Genomic DNA, 18,318 nt, shown 5'->3' with positions numbered 1-18,318 from the left:
CTAAGAATCACTCGCATAGATACGCGGGCCAAAAAAGAGAGATACGACGGAGTATCCTGAGATACTCCGTCGTAACTATACTCAGAATATGGCCCATTATGACTATCTGTCATATTTACTTCAATTGATTTGGGGCAGCTGGCCAAAGACAACATAAAATTCAGCTGTTTTTATTTTATTTTTCTTCTCATTTAAGGTTGGTGAGCTCTTGTTTAAAGTGTTTGCAAAAAAACAAATTTCTGGCATGATGTGTTTTACTCCCACTCCCATTTGCACAGCCTATTTCCAGCAGGTTGCACATTGTGTTCACGCTTTATTTTAAGTAACAGGATCAAATGTGTAGGTAGGAGGTCAGCTGCTGTGTCATCTGGTGACAAGCCAGAGGCATCTTTCTTATGTATATTGCATTAACAGAGCTAAACATTTACTAAATGTTCTCATAATCCTAGTGCAATAAACTCTGGGGGACATTTCTGATGGTCAGAAAAGTGTTGCAAAGGATGAGACGTTAAAATAGATCAAATCCAGCATTATTAAATATGAAAAAAAAAATAATAATTTGCACCATTGTATATAAAGAGTATGTATTAAACATTAGCAGGTGTCTGAAATTAAAGAGGGACTTTACTTGTTTAAAATTGAAAGTCAGCAGCTACAAGTACTGTAACTGCTGACTTTTAGGAACCAGATACTTACCAGTCCATGGAGTTCAGTACTGTCTTCCACGCACTGAAATGAGCATGTGCAAGGCACAGCAGTGCAGTGAGATTGTTCCTGCAGCCTCCTAGGACATGTGATGCATCCCAGGAGGTTACAGACTGCACGGGAGGGGCCATCACACATAATTTTTGCCTAGGTAAGGATTGCAGAAGTGGAAAAAGTATCCTGGAAATGTGTTAGAGGCCGGGGGAGGAAGAGGATGAGCGATGTTTCTTTTTAGTTAAAGGTCTTTTGGATGCCGGCCGGGATCCACACCATACCATTCCATACTGTGCCCTATGTACCATCTACCCAAAGTGATTGGATATTCCTGAGGAAACATTAGGGGCTCTCTGTATGGGCACACTTATGAGGTTTCAAGATCCCCGGATCCTTATATACATACAACAGGATATTTGTGGCTAAGTTTTTATGGTCTTCAGGGGGGAACCTTGTGTGGAACATGTGGGGCCCCCGGCCACCCCTTTCGGGACATCTGAGACACCTCAAGTTGTGGCACAGTGGGATGCTTTTACACATCTGGGTTGATCTACAAATGTTGTTTTTATAGTGATTAGTTCAATGTTTGTGACCTTCTCCTAAACGCCCCTGAAGAAAGGATTGAACTCTTCCTTAAACGTGTGGGTATTAGAGAGGAGAGTGTAACCTATTGTATATACCGGTATATCTTTGCAAGTCAGCGGTTTTACTGTTGATGTTTTTTACAATTCATAATAATGTTGAACCATGGATGTATAAAATAAAATGATATGTTTTATACCATAACAATATCTTCTTTTACTTCAGTTGCCTTTAAAGTACCATCAGTGCCTTTAAAGTACCTTTGGGGGTTGCTCCATTTTTAGAATTTTTTACAATTCAGGGATGTTGGCAACAAATTATTTATGGTTTTCTGTGGTGGTTAATTCTTTACAAAAAGGAAGCATGACATTGGACAAACATGCAAGCTTCCATAGATGACCCCTTCTGAAAATATTAGTTTACAGTTCATCATTCTAGTCCAATGGATTAACTGGCCCAGAAAAAAGAAAATGAGGGATTCTGAATGCACTGTATGTGTCTTTCATTTGCAGACTACCTATTTATTTCATAGCAGGAGAACTTTAATATTCTGTTTATCTATAGCCTTTTCACAAATTATTTCCTGCTGTCCAGTCTTCATCCGATAATAATGTCCCCAGAGACTGCAGTTGCCCCAGAAAGAAGGTGCCAGAACCATGGAACAAATTTAGAGGCATCTTTCTAGATTTAGATAATTGCCCAAACAAGAGCCATTGACCAGGTAGGTTGTGTTAGCTGGCGTATACTGTACTGGTAAATATAAGCGCATCATATTCAGTACTTACTGTCGAAAAATAATGTTATGTTGAGGGCACATGCCAAGACTTTGCCGAATGGAGTCCATGTGTGTCTGAATATCTCGGCCACGAATCCACACTGTGCCCGAGGTAGGTGGGAATAATCCAGTTATAATGGACCTGTATTCATGTTTGGTTGGAAATTACAGAATGAAAATAACAGAGTTAAAATATATAAACATCATTTACACAAACGTACATATTTTGAATAAAGGATGGGAACAAACTTACTTCTGGCAAGAAATCGTATCATAATTTGTGTACATACCGTATACAGTGCCTTAAAAAATATTCATACCCCTTGACATTTCCCACATTTTGTCACGTTACAACCAAAAACCTAAATTGGCACATATTTGTAAACTGGAAGGAAAATGATAAATGTTTTTCCAAATTTTTTTTAAATAAATATCTGAAAAGTGTGGCGTGCATTTGTATCCAGCCCCCTTTACTCTGAAACCCCTAACTAAACGCTAGTGGAACCAATTGCCTTCAGAAGTCACCTAATTAGTAAATAGAGTCCACCTGTATGTAATTTAATCTCAGTATACATACAGTTGTTCTGTGAAGCCCTCAGAGGTTTGTTAGAGAACCTTAGTGAACAAACGGCATCACAAAAGCCAAGGAACACACCAGACAGGTCAGGGATAAAGTTGTGGAGACATTTAAAGCAGTTAGGTTATAAAAAAAACTCACTTATCTCAATTTTGTTTTACTTTTTCCACATTATGTTATGTTACAGCCTTACTCCAAAATAGATTACATTTATTATTGTCCTCAAAATTCTAAACAAACAATACCCCATAATGACTACATGAAAGAAGTTTGTTTGAAATCTTTGCAAATTTATAAAAAATAAAAAAGGAAAAACACTTGCATGTATGTAGCGCTACCCCCTCAGGAGCCGCTGGTTGTTTTGGGATTGGCGTATTAAGTTACCTCTTATCGTTGTCTAGGGTGATTGTAGTGAGTAGAGCAGTAAACGAATGTCCAATCAGCGAGTGAGATTTTCTGAATGCTTTATTCTCGGCCCAACATGACCAACATCAACATGAGGTAGAGAGAAAAGGTTGATGAAGCAAAAGAGAAACTCTGCAGTATCAGGCCTGGATATGAGAAAGAGCAATCCTGCTCTCAGTAGTAGTAGATGCAGTTCGTCGCCACTCTAGCAAGAGTGGGTGAAGTGCCCCCAGACAGACTCCTGCCACGAGTCTGGCAGCCGAAGTGTCACTTTTAACGTTGCTGGGAAGAACAGGCCTCTGCCACCAGCCTGGCTCTAGTGGGGCCTCTGCCACAGGCCAAGAACTTGGATGAGCTGATTAGTTGAGCTTATCCTCCCAGTAAATTGTGCTTGGGGTCACGACTGACAGTACTGAGGTTATCTGTCAGTGTTCGGTCACCCAGATCCCCGATGGTTTGTTCAAGCTTCTCAGACAACCTGCCTCTGGGTTCTCCTTGAGCCGATCCCCCACCGCACAGCACGTAGCTTGGGATCTCTTCAGTAAAGTTGGGGACCCAGTCCTAAGTCACTAGGCCCCCTTTTAGCAGCATGGTGCTCCGCGTAGCATGCGACCCCTGGTAGGCCATATCGCCGGGGTCCGTTGGATGCGCACACCCTAAAGGTGGGTGCCGCACCTGGAACCCGCGAAGAAGAACCAAGAAAGATGGCATCTGCCACAGATATACTCTCCCCCAGCATGCCCTGCGAGGGAAAACTCCTCCAATTGGCTGCTGGGGAAAAGCGGCTCCGCCAGAACCCCTCTAGCGAAAACTGTCGCCCAGGAGTGGGATTGGCACCCCTGGAGCGCAGACTGACCTACAGGACAGTTCAGGAATGGCAGCATCTCAAATTTAACAAATTATCAATGGGAGCAAAATAACTCTCCCATTCCCCACTAACTTTAGCGTAGTGCCCATACTGAAAGTAAGGGGGCGCCACATGTAAATAAGTATTGACAGCCTTTGCTCAATACTTTGCTGAAGCACCTTTGGCACAAATTACAGCCTCAAGTCTTTACGAGTATGATGCTACAAGCTACCTCCACCTCCATTTTGAATCTTTTCCATGTTGGGGCACTTTCACACGGGACAGATCCGTGATTATCTGCCCTGTGAACCTCCGCTTGCTCAGCGGGGATAGCGCCGCTGATCCCCGCAGCCAGTAGGTCGGCGTAATAAGGAACCTAACTATTTTAGGAGGTAAGTAATATTAGGCCAACTATTTCTGTCATGGCAGGTTTACTTTCAGTAAATCCTGCTTTGTATGCAAAGACAAATTTAAATAATGCAAAGAGTTTTTATACACCCATGTTGTCTTTAGGTTTTTATATAAAGAAAAGTGGTAGAATAACTTACAATATTGTTGTTTTTCCAGCTCCATTGTGCCCTAGGAAAGCAGTTATCTGTCCTTCATAAAAGGTGATATTGACCATGTCCACTGCAGGCTTGTGGTTGTTTGGATAGACTTTGACAAGATCTTGAATACACACACCTGGCATTATCCCCGGTGGTTCTGGCTCAAAAAATGGATTCGCTGCAGATGAAAAACAGGAATATCTTGGGCTTCTATCTTGTTTTACAGTTTTAATTATACCCCCGATAATAGGTACAGTAATTAGTCCTTGTCCTGGAAATCACAGGGTCTTTCAACATGAGAGTAGTTAGGTTTCGTAGTACCTTTAGGCTAAGGATTAATTTAAGGGTTATTTTGAAGTTAAAGGTTAAAATTAGGGTTAAGTTTACATTTCTGTTTGGTATATTGTATTGATTACGGTCTCTTGATATACAGCTTCCTCTCTGAAAGCAGAGTTCCACCCACTACTTTAAGGACTCCTGTCCCCCTGATATGCCATATTTGGTTTGTCATTTTTTTAGGGGGGGGGGGAGCAGGTACCTAGTTTTGACATGTACCCAGCTCCTACTTCCACTTGTGCCACCTAGGCAGCTCGAGCGGAAGTTCTCCTCTCCCCTGCAATCTTCTGGGACACATTACAGGTCCCAGGAGATTGCCTGGCCATTCAGGACACACAGTGAGCACCCGGCTATGGAGCCGCTAGCTCTGAGTGAATCTGAGCAGCTCTGAACAGTCTCCGAGTATTTCTGAGTCTCTCCGGCGCCCCCCCCCCCACCTCTGGCCACATGCAGTACTGCATACAATAGAATTCAATGTGTCATTGACTTCTATGGGGAAACTCGCTTTGATATGTGAGTGCTTTGGATTACAAGCATTCTCCTGGAACAGATTATGCTTGTAATCCAAGGTTCCACTGTACAGTACAACAAAGTCTTTGCAAGAGGTATAATTTCACAAGCCATGACAGTGTTTCAGGAAGACAAAGATACAAAACCATAATGACTGTATTTATTGTTATATAGCCCACCATAGCTATTATTGCAAACATTTTGTTGAATTGGGAAAAAGAGACGGTAAGAAGACAAGAAGGGTTAATAAAGAGATAAGAAATTGGATAGAAAGCAACAGATTGGTGTACATGTAGCCATTTTTTAGCTTTGGATTAAAACCCAATTCATTTTTTTTTTTTTTTCATTGCTGTCTGTGTCTCATTGGGTGCACAGTGTTTCTCAACCTGTTTTTTAGTCATGACACCCCTTAAAAGTATGCAAAATATTGAGGCACCCTGGTCTAAATGTAGAAAAAGGTTCTAAAATCTCCATCACCTCAGAGCCACTCACCTCATTTGAGGTACCCCATCACATCAGAGGACTGAACTCCCCATCAGAGTCCTCTATAATGTCAGAATTCCCCCACTACACCAGAGTTCTCACTATACGTCAGCATCCTCCCTTTTTTTTTTTTTGCACGGGGTAGGGGGAAAAGGGGGGATATATAGAAAAAGAATTACATCAGGCAGGTGATCCACGTTCTTTAGTGTACCCAGAGTTATGATGACTCCCAACCTCATGAAGATGGGGGAGGGTTGCTTATTTTCCATAGGTATAGGTTATGAGCACAATGTTTTATTCTGGATTTTTGTGGATACCTATTGTTGTGGTGTATCTATGTTATGTTTATTGGTATATTATTGCTTTATTATTATTATTATTGTTGGTTTGACATGGAACTGCCTTTTCTGTTGAAAATAAAATGGATATTTGAAAAAAAAAAAGAATTCCCCCACTACACCAGAGTTCTCTCTATACGTCAGCATCCTCCCTGAGGGGTGGAGCAGGTCTGAAGGAGTCAGACTTCCATCCTCTATTGAATGCTTGGGGCAGCTCTTTTAGGGTGCTGGTAGCCATGCCACCTGCACCATGGCAACTCATGACACTGATTAAGGACAAACTGCTTGGGACACTGAGGGGGAACCCAAATGGCACCCTGGTTGAGAAACACTGGGGTAGACTATGCTCTTGGAAGGCAGACAATAAATTATTGTGCCTTCTCTGCTTTGCATACTAAGAGACTTCTAGAGGTAGAAGCTACACCATATTTAGACTAATTAATTTCGGTGTCTCCCCCTAATTATTGATGAAAGAAATTTGGGATTTTGCACCCAAATTTGCAACCAAATTTTGGATTTTGGGCTATGAATATCTTTACTAAACATACACTTCTTTGGTTCAGGTTCTACTTACTATGTATTATTTTCTAAAAGCCTACTACAACTAGATTTTACCATATGTTTCATCTTTGTCCTTGCTTTCCTTCTCCTGTTCATCCTTTGCCTGCTTCTCCTCTTTTTGTTTTTCTTTCTTGACTTTATGTTTGCAGTTATCCTGATCTATGAGTTTATTGTCAGGGGCATTTTTCAGATCTTCAACTTTTTCTTCTGCCATTTTATTTTCGTCTTGATTTCCATGAGGTTTATCTAAAAGCATTGATTGACATATTACACATAGAAGAAGTTTAACAATACAGGTATATTCATATAATGTCATTAAAAGAGAGCTACATTTAAAAAAATGCAATTTACTCTTTAGAAAGTATAGTAATGCACATTATTTACATGCGGGACATCTTTTTTTTTTTTTTACAAAATTTTGGTGAATGTGTAGGGGTACAATATACCCGATACCCATTCACATAGGGGGGCCGGGATCTGGCCCCCCCTTAACTGTACCAGGCCACATGCCCGCAACATGGGGAGGGTGCTTTGTGGTCCCCCCAAAACACCTTGTAATGCATACCAGGGAGGCAATCAGGTAAATGTAGGTGTTCTCTGCCTACCAAGGAACAGTAATCCATTGATAGGGTCTGCTCATTGTGCTCATGTTGTCTGCCTGTTTCACACTGGTCCAATAGGGTGAGGCCTATTGGACAGTGGGAGGAAACCTGACAACTGGGAGCATAGGTGTAGTTACAGCCATGACCATTGGCAGAACCAGGTGCCTCAGGGCATGCTGGGTGACTCTATATATATGCCTAGGGCACATGTGCTCAGGGTCTTTAGCTGTAGAACGGGGTCCCAGAGGGAAGAGGCTGCCGCCCCTACCCTGTACAGGCTGCCGTGCAGCCTCAGGTGGTCGACCTGCGGAACAGAATTGATCAAGCTGCAACCCTGATGTCCTGCAGAGCTGACTAGGAGGGAGACACATCTAGGGGGATTTGTTCCTGGATGCTGTGGGTACAGATCTGCGTCTAGGGGTCTGAGGGAAATCCTTCCAGGCTAGAAAAGTCAGTGGACGGGTGTCAGCTAAAGGGAATACTAGTGACTGTCCTGAAGAAAAGGGTGCATTAAGTCTGCTTCCAGAGCAAGCAAAGGACATATCTTTCCACACAGCTATAGTGTGGCTTAGCAGTGAATCTGCTATCTGGATCAAATTAATGGTGTCAAGTGAGAGCTGTCCTCATCTGTGCATAGTTCAAGTTGGAGTATACTACTAATCCATTCTCCTATCCAAGTTCTCCCAATAAATACAAAACAAAAAACAGCTACCCTAGAATGATTATTGGATGACAAGCAGAAGAGTGTGTGGGTGTGTGGGTGTAATGTGGAGATGCCCAAGTGTCTGGCTGCACGAAAATCAGAGCAAGGCCCAAGGAAAACTTTACTCAGCTCCCCCTACGGGTCAATGCTACATAAGTATTAAAGGGGCTGAGGGGGCCTGCTGCACACAGAAGGCTTTTTATCTTAATGCATAGAGTTCATTAAGATAAAAAAACCTTCTGCCTTTACAACCACTTTATTGTGTTTAGAAGACTAGGCAGTGCTTCACAGGCTGCGGCTCTGTTATCTCCCCCTGTTTTTTTTTTTTTAACTCACTGGAACACAGTGGGTGCAGGGGCAGAGGCTGCAGCTTGAATATTTGTGGAGTTTCCACCAATCCCTCTGAGGGCGGACACAGAAGGTGGGGAGACAACCCATAAATACACAGCAGCCTGGCATTCTTGGAGCAGAATACAGGGTTCAGCCATCTGGAAACAACCCCTGTGCTAGGGGCTCTGCCCCTGGGGGAGAAGAGGAAGAGCGAGTGCAGAGGAGAGAGAGAAAAGTGGAAAGTCTTCACTCAGCACAGTCTCAGCCAAGCTTAGCTGCAGACTCCAAGTCAAGCCAGGAACAGCCTGCCCCGCAGAAAGGCTAGTGCAGAAAATTTCTGGATTTAAGAAACTACTTATAGGGAACTAAGTGAGTACAAACCAGCACCACAACCAAAAAAATAGAGAGGACAATGCAGTGCAATACTGCATGTGTCTTGGACCTAAGGGGACAGCTTGAGTACAGTGCAAGACACCCAGAAGAACCCTAATATTTCTACTTTGGACCTAGAGTAGCCAGGTTTTGTGCCAATATGTCTTGTCAGCACTTACTTTTTTTTCCCAAACAGCTTTTTTGGGAATAAGTAAAGAAATGTAACAAACATTAATAATGGTAACAAATAAACAGGCTTGGGTGCCCAGACAGTGGCAGTAATGTACAAAAAAGTTTTACATCCATAAATCATATAAACTACATAATTAAATAAAATGAATACAACAAATAACAGTAAACATAGTATCCACTTATACTTGGTTCGAGCAGTATTTGACTATATATATGACTGTCTTTTAAACATGTTACAGAACCTGCACCACCTTGGTGATGTCAAGTGCAGCAAGCCTGCAGCAAGCTTAAGTAGACAACGGTCTACATAAAAGAACAGTGTGCCTGGTCTAGCAAGTTGGAGTGACTGTTAATCGGTGTGGGAATGAACACTGCATCCCTAATATATGGGCAAGGGTTCAGCTGATGGAATGTAGGTAAGCCTTTAAGGTAGCACTTTTTGGAACATTTGACTTCATTTTAGCTTCATCATTACTGCCACTAGTGTGCAGCATAGTTCAGTTGGACTTTGGCAGCCAGGGACTTTAGCAGTTCCTCGTTCACTTGTTTGGAGTTTACCAGTTTCAGCAGTTCTGGGAATTCCATGAATCCCAATCCCCATCCAAGTTCAATGTTTCCTAAATAAACATTCTAAACTAAAACCCCTAGACTGTTTCTTATGCCCTTTTGTTTGGCTGTGGGTGCTGTGTGGAGAAAATAGGCCAAATTCCAACAGCTCCATTGGGGGTAGCACTACATACACATCAATGATAATGTACAGTCATGGCCAAAAATATTGGTACCCCTGTCAGATAATGCACCACTTTTCCCAGAAAATTGTTGTAATTACAAATCTTTAGACTTTCTCATGTATACATCTTTTGTTTGTATTGATAAAACAGAAAAAGTGGAGAAAAACAAGCAAAATCCGACACATTTCACGTTAAAATACAAAAATGTACTGGAAAAATTATTGGCACCCTTAATTTAATATTTGGTAGCACACCCCTTGGAAAAAAGTACTAAATTCAAATCGCTTTCTGTAACCATCAATGAGTTTCTTACACCTCTCTACTGGAATTTTGGACCATTTTTCTTTTGCCAAATGCTCCAGGTCTCTCGGATTGGAAGGGTTCCTTTTCCCAACTGATGTTTTGAGATCACTCCACAGGTGCTCTATGGGATTTAGATCTGCACTCACTGCTGGCCAGTACAGTACTCTCAAGTGCTTTGTCTTAAACCATTTCTAAGTGCTTTTTGATGTATACTTCTGGTCATTGTCCTGCTTTAAAACCCATGACTTCTGACGGAGACTTTCTGACACTGGGCCCTACAATGCACCCCAGAATTCGACATCCAGTGCCTGAAGCAGCAAAGCAACCCCAAAACATCAGTGAACCTCCACCACGTTTGACTGTAGGGACTGTATTATTTTTTTTAAAGGCCTAATTTCTTTTTCTGAAAACCGTACAATGATGGGCTTTACCAAAAAGCTGTTAATTTGTTTTGTCTGTCCACAGCACATCCTCCCAAAAGGATTTTGCCTTCCTCAGGTAAGTTTTGGCAAACTCCAATCTAATTTTTATGTGTCAGCAGTAGGGTCCTCCTGGGTCTCTTATCATAGCATCCCTTTTCATTCAGATGGCGATGTATAGTGCAAAATCACAGTTGCACTCTGTGCCTGAAAATCAGAATGAATTTGTCTGGAAGTGGATCAAGGTTCTTTATCCACCATTCGAATAATCCTTTGTTGCAATCTTTGATCAATTTTTCTCTCTCGTCCACATCCTGGGAGATTAGCTACAGTGCCCATGGGCTGTAAACTTCTTGGCAACGTAGCGCACAGTGGACACAGGAACATTAATGGACTTGTAACCTTGAGATTGTCCATGCTTTTCCACAATTTTTATTCTCAAACCCTCAGACAATTCTTTGCTGCTCTTTCTCTTTTCTATGCTCCGTGTGGCACATAGACACACACAACAGAAAGGTTGAGCCAATCCTTCACCATTTTAACTGGTTGCCGGTGTGATTTCTATATTGTCAGCACCTGTTAAATGATACAGGTGTGTTTATTTACAATTTACGGGAGCATCACAAACTTGGAATGCAATTATTTCTTACAATTTTGAGAAGGTGCCAATAATTTCATCAGTCCATTTTTGGAGTACTGCGGGAAATGTGTCAGATTTGGCTTTTTATTTCTCTATTTTTTGTGTCATACCAATACAAACAAAAGAAATAAACGTGAGAATGCCTAAACATTTGTAATTGTAACAATTTTCTGTGCGAAGTGGTGCATTATCTGACAGAAAGGCAGGGTGCCAATATTTTTGGCCACGACTGTAATTACATATTTCTACTCCATTTTTAGAAAGACTGTTTTTTATCTAGTCCTTACCAGTTCTATTCTCTGCACCATCTTCTGCATGTTCATGAACAGAAAACTCTGTGTCTGTTGAATCGGCTGAAAGAAGCATGTTATTTAGGAAAAAAAACGTGTGTAAGTAAAGTAGAATAAATAAATACAAATGTCATGTTAAAATAGGTAGACGCTAATTGGGTCACTTTTTTTGCACTTAAAATCTGGTATCAACCTCAGTAAAAAAAATTAACAATTTCTAGGGACAACCTTAAATAGTACTTAATAGAATTTCAACAAAAAAGCAATAGCAAGATTTCCCCTTGTACTTTTTGCCATTAGGTGTCCTGTCCTGATGGCCTGCGTCATTTAACCCACTTCCTCTAACCCTGGGCTGTCCTTGACCAACCACACCTACTGTTAGTGGACATGGACACTTTTTACAGTGTTGACTTCACTTCCTCCTTTCACCAGGCTTCTTGTCAGCACATGATTGATTGATTGGCTCCCTGTACTGCTTCCTCCTCTCACACTCCAGCCTTACTTTACAAGGAATGCAAAATGCTGATCCCAGGTCAAATTCAGGTACTTACATTCAACGTATTAATGATTACAAATTTGAAATAATTTGTGTATTTTATATTTGCCCAAAGTATATTAGTTACTGCATCTAATTAGTGATGAGACAGGATTCGTGACTACCAGCACACTCAGATTGGTGGAACATTTACATATGGGTACATCTCAAAATATGAATATCATTAAAAAGTTAATTTATTTTAGTAACTCAATTAAAAAAAAAGGGATTTTTTAATACAGCTTACCTGTAAAATCCTTTTCTTGGAGTACATCACGGGACACAGAGCGGCATATTCATTACTATGTGGGTTATATGGAGTACCTTCAGGTGATGGACACTGGCAATCTCAAACAGGAAGTGCCTCTCCCTATATAACCCCCTCCCATAGGAGGAGTACCTCAGTTTTGTAGCAAGCAGTATGCCTCCCAAAATGGTCCCTATAAGAGTGGTGGGTGCTCTGTGTCCCGTGATGTACTCCAAGAAAAGGATTTTACAGGTAAGCTGTATTAAAAAATCCCTTTTTCGTTATCGTACATCACGGGACACAGAGCGGCATATTCATTACTATGTGGGATGTCCCAAAGCAATGCTTAATGAGGGGAGGGAGACATCTTCCCAAAAGGATTTAATTCAGAGATACACTCAAATAATAATAATAAATCCAACTTAGTCGAGAAAATAAATTTTTTAATTTTTAAATTTTTAACTCAAGGGTGCCCCCGATTCTGAGGGTCTTAAACCGCAGCCTGCAGCACTGCCTGCCAAAAGGCTGTATCTGTATTCCTTCTTACGTCCAACTGGTATAATTCTAGTAAACGTGTGGACTGAAGACCAGGTAGCCGCTTTGCATACTTGAGCCATAGAGAACTGATGATGTGCTGCCCAGGAGGCGCCCAATGAACAACACATCTGTTTTCCGAATCTTCTCTGTAGCTCTAAGATAGACCCTCATGGCCCTGATAATATCCAAGGTATGCAGCAACCCTTCCTTTCTGGAAGTGGGCTTTGGGAGAAGGATGGTAGTACCAAATCCTGGTTCAGATGAGAACTGGATATAACCTTTGGTAGAAAAAGGAAGGATGAAGACGGAGAACCACCCTGTCCTTATGCAGAATAAGATATGGCTCCTTACAAGATAAGGCCGCCAATTCTGACACTCTCCTGGCTGAAATTATGGCAACCAGAAAATACCAACTTCTTTGTCAGTAACACCAAAGAAAATGTTGCTTCTGCAAGTTGACACAACAAGATTTAAGTCCCACGGACAAAGTGGCGACTTAACCGGAGGATTAATACGTAAGACCCCTTGCATGAAGGTCTTAACCAGTGAGAGGGCGGCCAACGGCTTCTGAAAACCACACCGACAGAGTTGAAATCTGTCCCTTAAATGTGCTTAATGCCCGGCCTTTATCCACTCCTAGCAGGAGAAAACATAACATTCTATCAATGGTATATATGCGGGAAAGCCACTTCTTGGACTCACACCAGCCTACATAGGCCCTCCCAACCCTGTAAAAAATTACTAAGGAGACAGCTTTCTAGTCCTGATTAGGGTAGAGATAACCTGCTTTAGCCAGACCTCTACCCCTGAGAATCAGGGATTTAGCCGCCAGGCCGTCAAATGTAGACGCCGTAATGCAGGGTGGAGGATCGGGCCTTGAGAGAGTAGGTCTGGTCGTAGAGGAAGAGTCCAAGGGTCTCCCCCTGACATCTTCAGGATTAGTGAGTACCATGCCCTCCGGGGCCATGCTGGAGCAACCAGGATCACTGGCTTGTGCTCCACTCTGATCCTACGCAACAGCCGGGGTAGTAGCTGTAGCGGGGGAAAGGCATACAGGAGTTTGAACTGATGCCAAGGGCACACCAACGCATCGGTTCCGCAGGCCATCGGGTCCCTTGTCCGGGACATGAACCTGTCTAGCTTCTTGTTAAATCTCGATGCCATGACATCTACGTCTGGCACACCCCACCTTTGGCAGATTGTCTGAAAAACCTGGGGATGTAGAGACCATTCCCCTGGCGACAGAGTTTGGCGACTTAGAAAGTCTGCCTGCAAGTTGTCCACTCCGGGAATGAATATTGCCGATATGCAGGGTACATGAGCCTCTGCCCACAGAAAAATCAAGCTCACCTCTTTTTGAGCGGCCTGACTCTTGGTCCCCCCTTGGTGGTTTATATATGCCACAGCTGTGGCATTGTCTGATTGTATTCTCACCAGGGATCTCTGCAATTTGGATGTCCATGCCAGGAGGGCTAGCCGAGCAGCCCTGAGCTCCAGGATATTGATGGGCAACTGATTCTCCGCCGCTGCCCAAGTACCTTGGCGAGTGCAACCATCCAAGACCGCTCCCCAGCCTTTCAGGCTGGCATCTGTGGTCACTATCTTCCAGGCTATGGGGCTGAAAGATTTTCCCTTCAGCAGGTTCTGAGGGTTTAACCACCAGCACAGACTTTGCCGGGCTCTTGATGATAGTGCTAAAGGAAACTCTAGGGCCTGTCCTTTCTTGCTCCAAGCTGCCAGAATGGCTGCCTGTAGGACGCGAGTATGGCTCTGTGCGTAAGGTACCGCCTCGAACGTAGCCACCAGCTTGCCTAGTAAACGCATACATAGGCGAATAGTTGTTTTTTTTTTGCTTAGAACCAGCTGAATCAAATCTTTGATAGCCTTGACCTTTACCAGGGGTAAAAATACCTTTTGCTGAGCTGTGTCTAACCTCATGCCGAGATATTCCAACTGTTTTGTGGGTTGGAATGCTGATTTTTCTCGGTTAATGACCCAGCCGAACCTCTCGAGGTCTTGAACCGTGAGGGCAACCGCTCGCTCCAAACAAGGAGGTGAGTGGTCTATGATCAAGAGGTCGTCCAAATATGCTAGGACCGTGACCCCTTGGATTCTTAGATTGGCTAATATTGGAGCTAGAACCTTCGTAAACACCCGGGGGGCCGTAGCCAGTCCGAAAGGAAGCGCCACAAATTGGAAGTGACGCTGAGCCACCGAGAAGCGTAAAAATCTCTGATGTGGCTGAAAGATCGGTATATGAAGGTAAGCGTCCTTTATGTCTATGGAGGCCAGAAAGTCGTCCTTCTGGAGCGCGGCGGCCGCTGACCGAACAGATTCCATCCGGAATGACTGAACCTTTAGGTAAACGTTTAAATTCTTTAGGTCCAAAATTGGTCTGACATCGCCGTTGGGCTTGGGTACGACAAATAGATTGGAGTAAAAACCTAGCCCTTGCTCTTGGGCTGGTACTTCTACTATCACGCCCTGACAAAGCAGACGATCCAATGCCGCAAAAAATGAGGACTTCTTTGTTGGATCGTTTGGAATTCTTGACTCCTGATAATGAGGAGGCAGCAACTTTAGAAACTCTAATCTGTAGCCTGTGGCCACAGAAGATCGGACCCATCTGTCGGGGATATTGGCTTCCCAGATCTTTGAAAAGAAACGAAGCCTTCCCCCTACCCTCGTGGGTGGGGGCATCCCTTCATAAGGCAGACTTAGGGGCTGGCTTTGCTGGCTTGCGATACCATGGCTTTTTGCCCCCAGGGGCCTGCCCCTGCGATTTATTGTTAAAGTTTGATCGCGCAGGAGGCCGTCGATACTGCCTGGAATTTAGAGGGCCCTGGCACAGGGGAGAGCTGCCTCTTAAATGCCGGACCTCGAAACTTCTTTTTGACTGGTAAAAGGGTACTTTTGCCACTTGAAATAGTCTGAATGTATTTATCCAGATCTTCTCCGAAGAGTCGACCTCCATGGAAAGGAAAACCTGCCAGAAGCTTCTTGCATGGAGGCTCGGCCGCCCAGTTCTTTAGCCATAAGAGCCTTCTCATATGCACTAAAAATAGTGATAAACGAGATGCCTGCTGGATGGAGTCCTTTATAGCATCCACCGCAAAGCACAGCGCTCTGGGAATATCCGATAGCTCCTCTGCCTGTTGGGCAGGGATGTCTCTAAGCATCTGTTTTGTCTGGTCCTTTAAGGCTTGACAGACCCTGATAGCAGCCACAGCTGGCTGCACCACTGCTCCTGCCGTAGCAAAGGATGCCTTTAATAGTGTTTCCAAACGTTTATCCACCGGGTCTTTAAACATATGTATGTTTTCCACCGGGCAAGTTAATGACTTATTTACACACGAGATGGCTGCATCCACAGCTGGGAGCGCCCATCTCTTAGAAAATTTCTCTTCCATAGGGTAGATAACCGAAAACCGTTTAGGTGGCAGAAAAATTCTGTCTGGTCGTACCCAATCCTGGAAAATCAACTCCTCCAAGAGAGGATGGACCGGAAAAACTGCGTTATTCAAGGGAGCTTTCAGAGAACCCAAGGAGGAGACCGCAGGGACCTGAGGCTCAGGCAAGGGCAACTTAAATGCCGACCGGACCAAGTCTGTCAAAGACTGGATCCACAGGCTCTCCGCTTGGGAGGCTGAAAAAGGTTCCTCCACAGTAGATTCCTCCCACTCTGTTCCCTCTAGGTTCCGGTCCAACAGATCCTCCTGAACCTCTAATTCCTCGGGAGAGAGAAATTCAGCATCCGAGGATACATATCTAGGCGATGGGGATCTAGTCCGCCTTTTGCCTGGAACAGCGTTAGCGATCATAGCAGCTAACCTCTTTTCTAGCCCTCCCAGGGAGGCAGCGAGTACTTCCTCTGTGACAAACACAGGGTTGGGTGGTTCTGGGCCAGCCTCAGCACCAGCCTCCCCTAATGGCTCAACCAAGGCGACCCCTGCCGGAATAACAGGGGGGGGAACTACCGGCATAGCTGGATTCACATCATCAGAATCAGAGGGGGAACCCTTCTGTTTTTTGGCATTTTTTGTAGCTCTTGATCCTGAACCCTTGGGAGCCATGATACAATACTGAGGGACTCTGCATATAACACCAAGTGTTTTAGCCAGGAGAGTAAAATTTAGGGTTTAGGGAACAAAGTCATAAATGTCCAAAACCCCGGTGGGACCAGTAAGCCTATTAGTAAAAATAGGTTTCTTTTTTTTTTTTTTTTTTTTTTTTAGTACTGGCCCACCCTGATTTTTGCCAGCACCAATCCGCTGAAGGAGGGATTTTAGGCTTAACTGTATACTGTTTTGGAGCGAGCTCCAATGTTGTAATACCCTTCTGCGCCACCGGGTGTCAGAGCTCTGCCGCTCTGTGTCCTCCTTGTTCCCCTCTCAGCTGTAAACTGAGCAGAACGCTGCTTGCCGTGTATAACGGCGCTGCGGCACGCCCCTCTCTGACGTCAATACGTGCGTCACCGCCCCCTCTCCCCGAACGGCGCGAAGGCAACCTATATGAGGTGCCCGCGCGCGCGCGTATGCCGGGGGAGGGGGCCTACACATGGAGGAGACGCGCCGCCGAACGCTAGCTCACACGGAGCCTCTGGAGGAGCGGCAGATTCAAACATTCGGTCAGGTAAGGCTCATTAGAGGCCCAACAGGAACCTCTCCTCTAGCCCTGGGATTTTTTTTTTTTTTTTTTTTTCAAGAAAACCCCAACCTGTCGCACAGCGAATAGCTAGCAAAAATCCTAGGACAGGGGGACCAAGTGCTGGGGGGAAGGAAGGTCATCCTGTCTTACACAGACATAGTGAACCAGGCTGCCAATGCAGAGCATATTCAGGCTAAACCCCCTAAAGATCACCCCTGGAGAGCCCACTGTCGAATCAAGTCCCGCAGGCCCTCCTCTTACCTGCTCCATGCCGCAGGACGTTTGTAAAGCACAACATGTCCAATCTTCTCCCATCTCCGTGGGTAGTGTACTAGACCTTCAGGCACTGGGGTCCTGGAAGGAACCTCTGTCCTGGACCTATACAGCACTCTGGCAAACAGGATACTTTTGGCTTTTTTAAAGAAGCTCCAAGACCTGGGCCCAGGGTCCAGCCCTCTAAAAGAGAAGCATTATAGGCTAAACCCCACGACTTGGGGCCCGGGTACTGTCCACCTTAGCACTGAGGCATTTTGGACAGATCCGGTTAGCCTGCCTTGATCCCAAGGATGTGGAGGCAAAGCTTATTCCATGACCAACACCTAAGACACTGGCGAAAAAACTGAGGTACTCCTCCTATGGGAGGGGGTTATATAGGGAGAGGCACTTCCTGTTTGAGATTGCCAGTGTCCATCACCTGAAGGTACTCCATATAACCCACATAGTAATGAATATGCCGCTCTGTGTCCCGTGATGTACGATAAAGAAATTAAACTCATATATTTGATATAGATGTGTTACAGACAGGGTGATATATTTCAAGCATCTCTTTCTTTTAATTTTGATGATTATGACTTACAGCTAGTGAAAACCCCTAAATTCAGTATCTCAGAAAACTAGAATATTACTTAAGACCAATAACATAAAAAGGATTTTTAATACAGAGATGGTGACTTACTCAAAAGTATGTCAATGTACAGTATAGTAAGCACTCAAATTACTGGGGAGTCATATCATCTGCTGGTGTTGGTCCACTGTGTTTCATCAAGTCCAAAGTCAGTGCAGCTCTCTACCACGAAATTCTAGAGCACTTCATGCTTGCCTCTGCTGAC

At 43.9% G+C, this 18,318-nt stretch overlaps 1 protein-coding gene across 1 annotated transcript in view; it reads right to left on the bottom strand.

Annotated features, from left to right (window-relative positions):
• ABCA4 (ATP binding cassette subfamily A member 4) overlaps nt 1-18,318 on the bottom strand; it is a 304,087-nt gene that overhangs the window by 165,308 nt on the left and 120,461 nt on the right. The window contains exons 18-21 of the mRNA XM_040359994.1: nt 11,241-11,306; nt 6,716-6,907; nt 4,434-4,611; nt 2,067-2,198 (exon numbers count right to left, since the gene is read on the bottom strand). Coding sequence (XP_040215928.1) covers nt 2,067-2,198; nt 4,434-4,611; nt 6,716-6,907; nt 11,241-11,306 — 568 coding nt within the window. The remainder of the gene's footprint in view (nt 1-2,066; nt 2,199-4,433; nt 4,612-6,715; nt 6,908-11,240; nt 11,307-18,318) is intronic.

The sequence above is a fragment of the Rana temporaria genome, chromosome 7 (assembly GCF_905171775.1).
Source record: "Rana temporaria chromosome 7, aRanTem1.1, whole genome shotgun sequence".
In the NCBI taxonomy this organism is placed as follows: Eukaryota; Metazoa; Chordata; class Amphibia; order Anura; family Ranidae; genus Rana; species Rana temporaria.
Note: the sequence above shows the minus strand (reverse complement) of the source record. Positions and strands in the feature narration are given on the sequence as shown.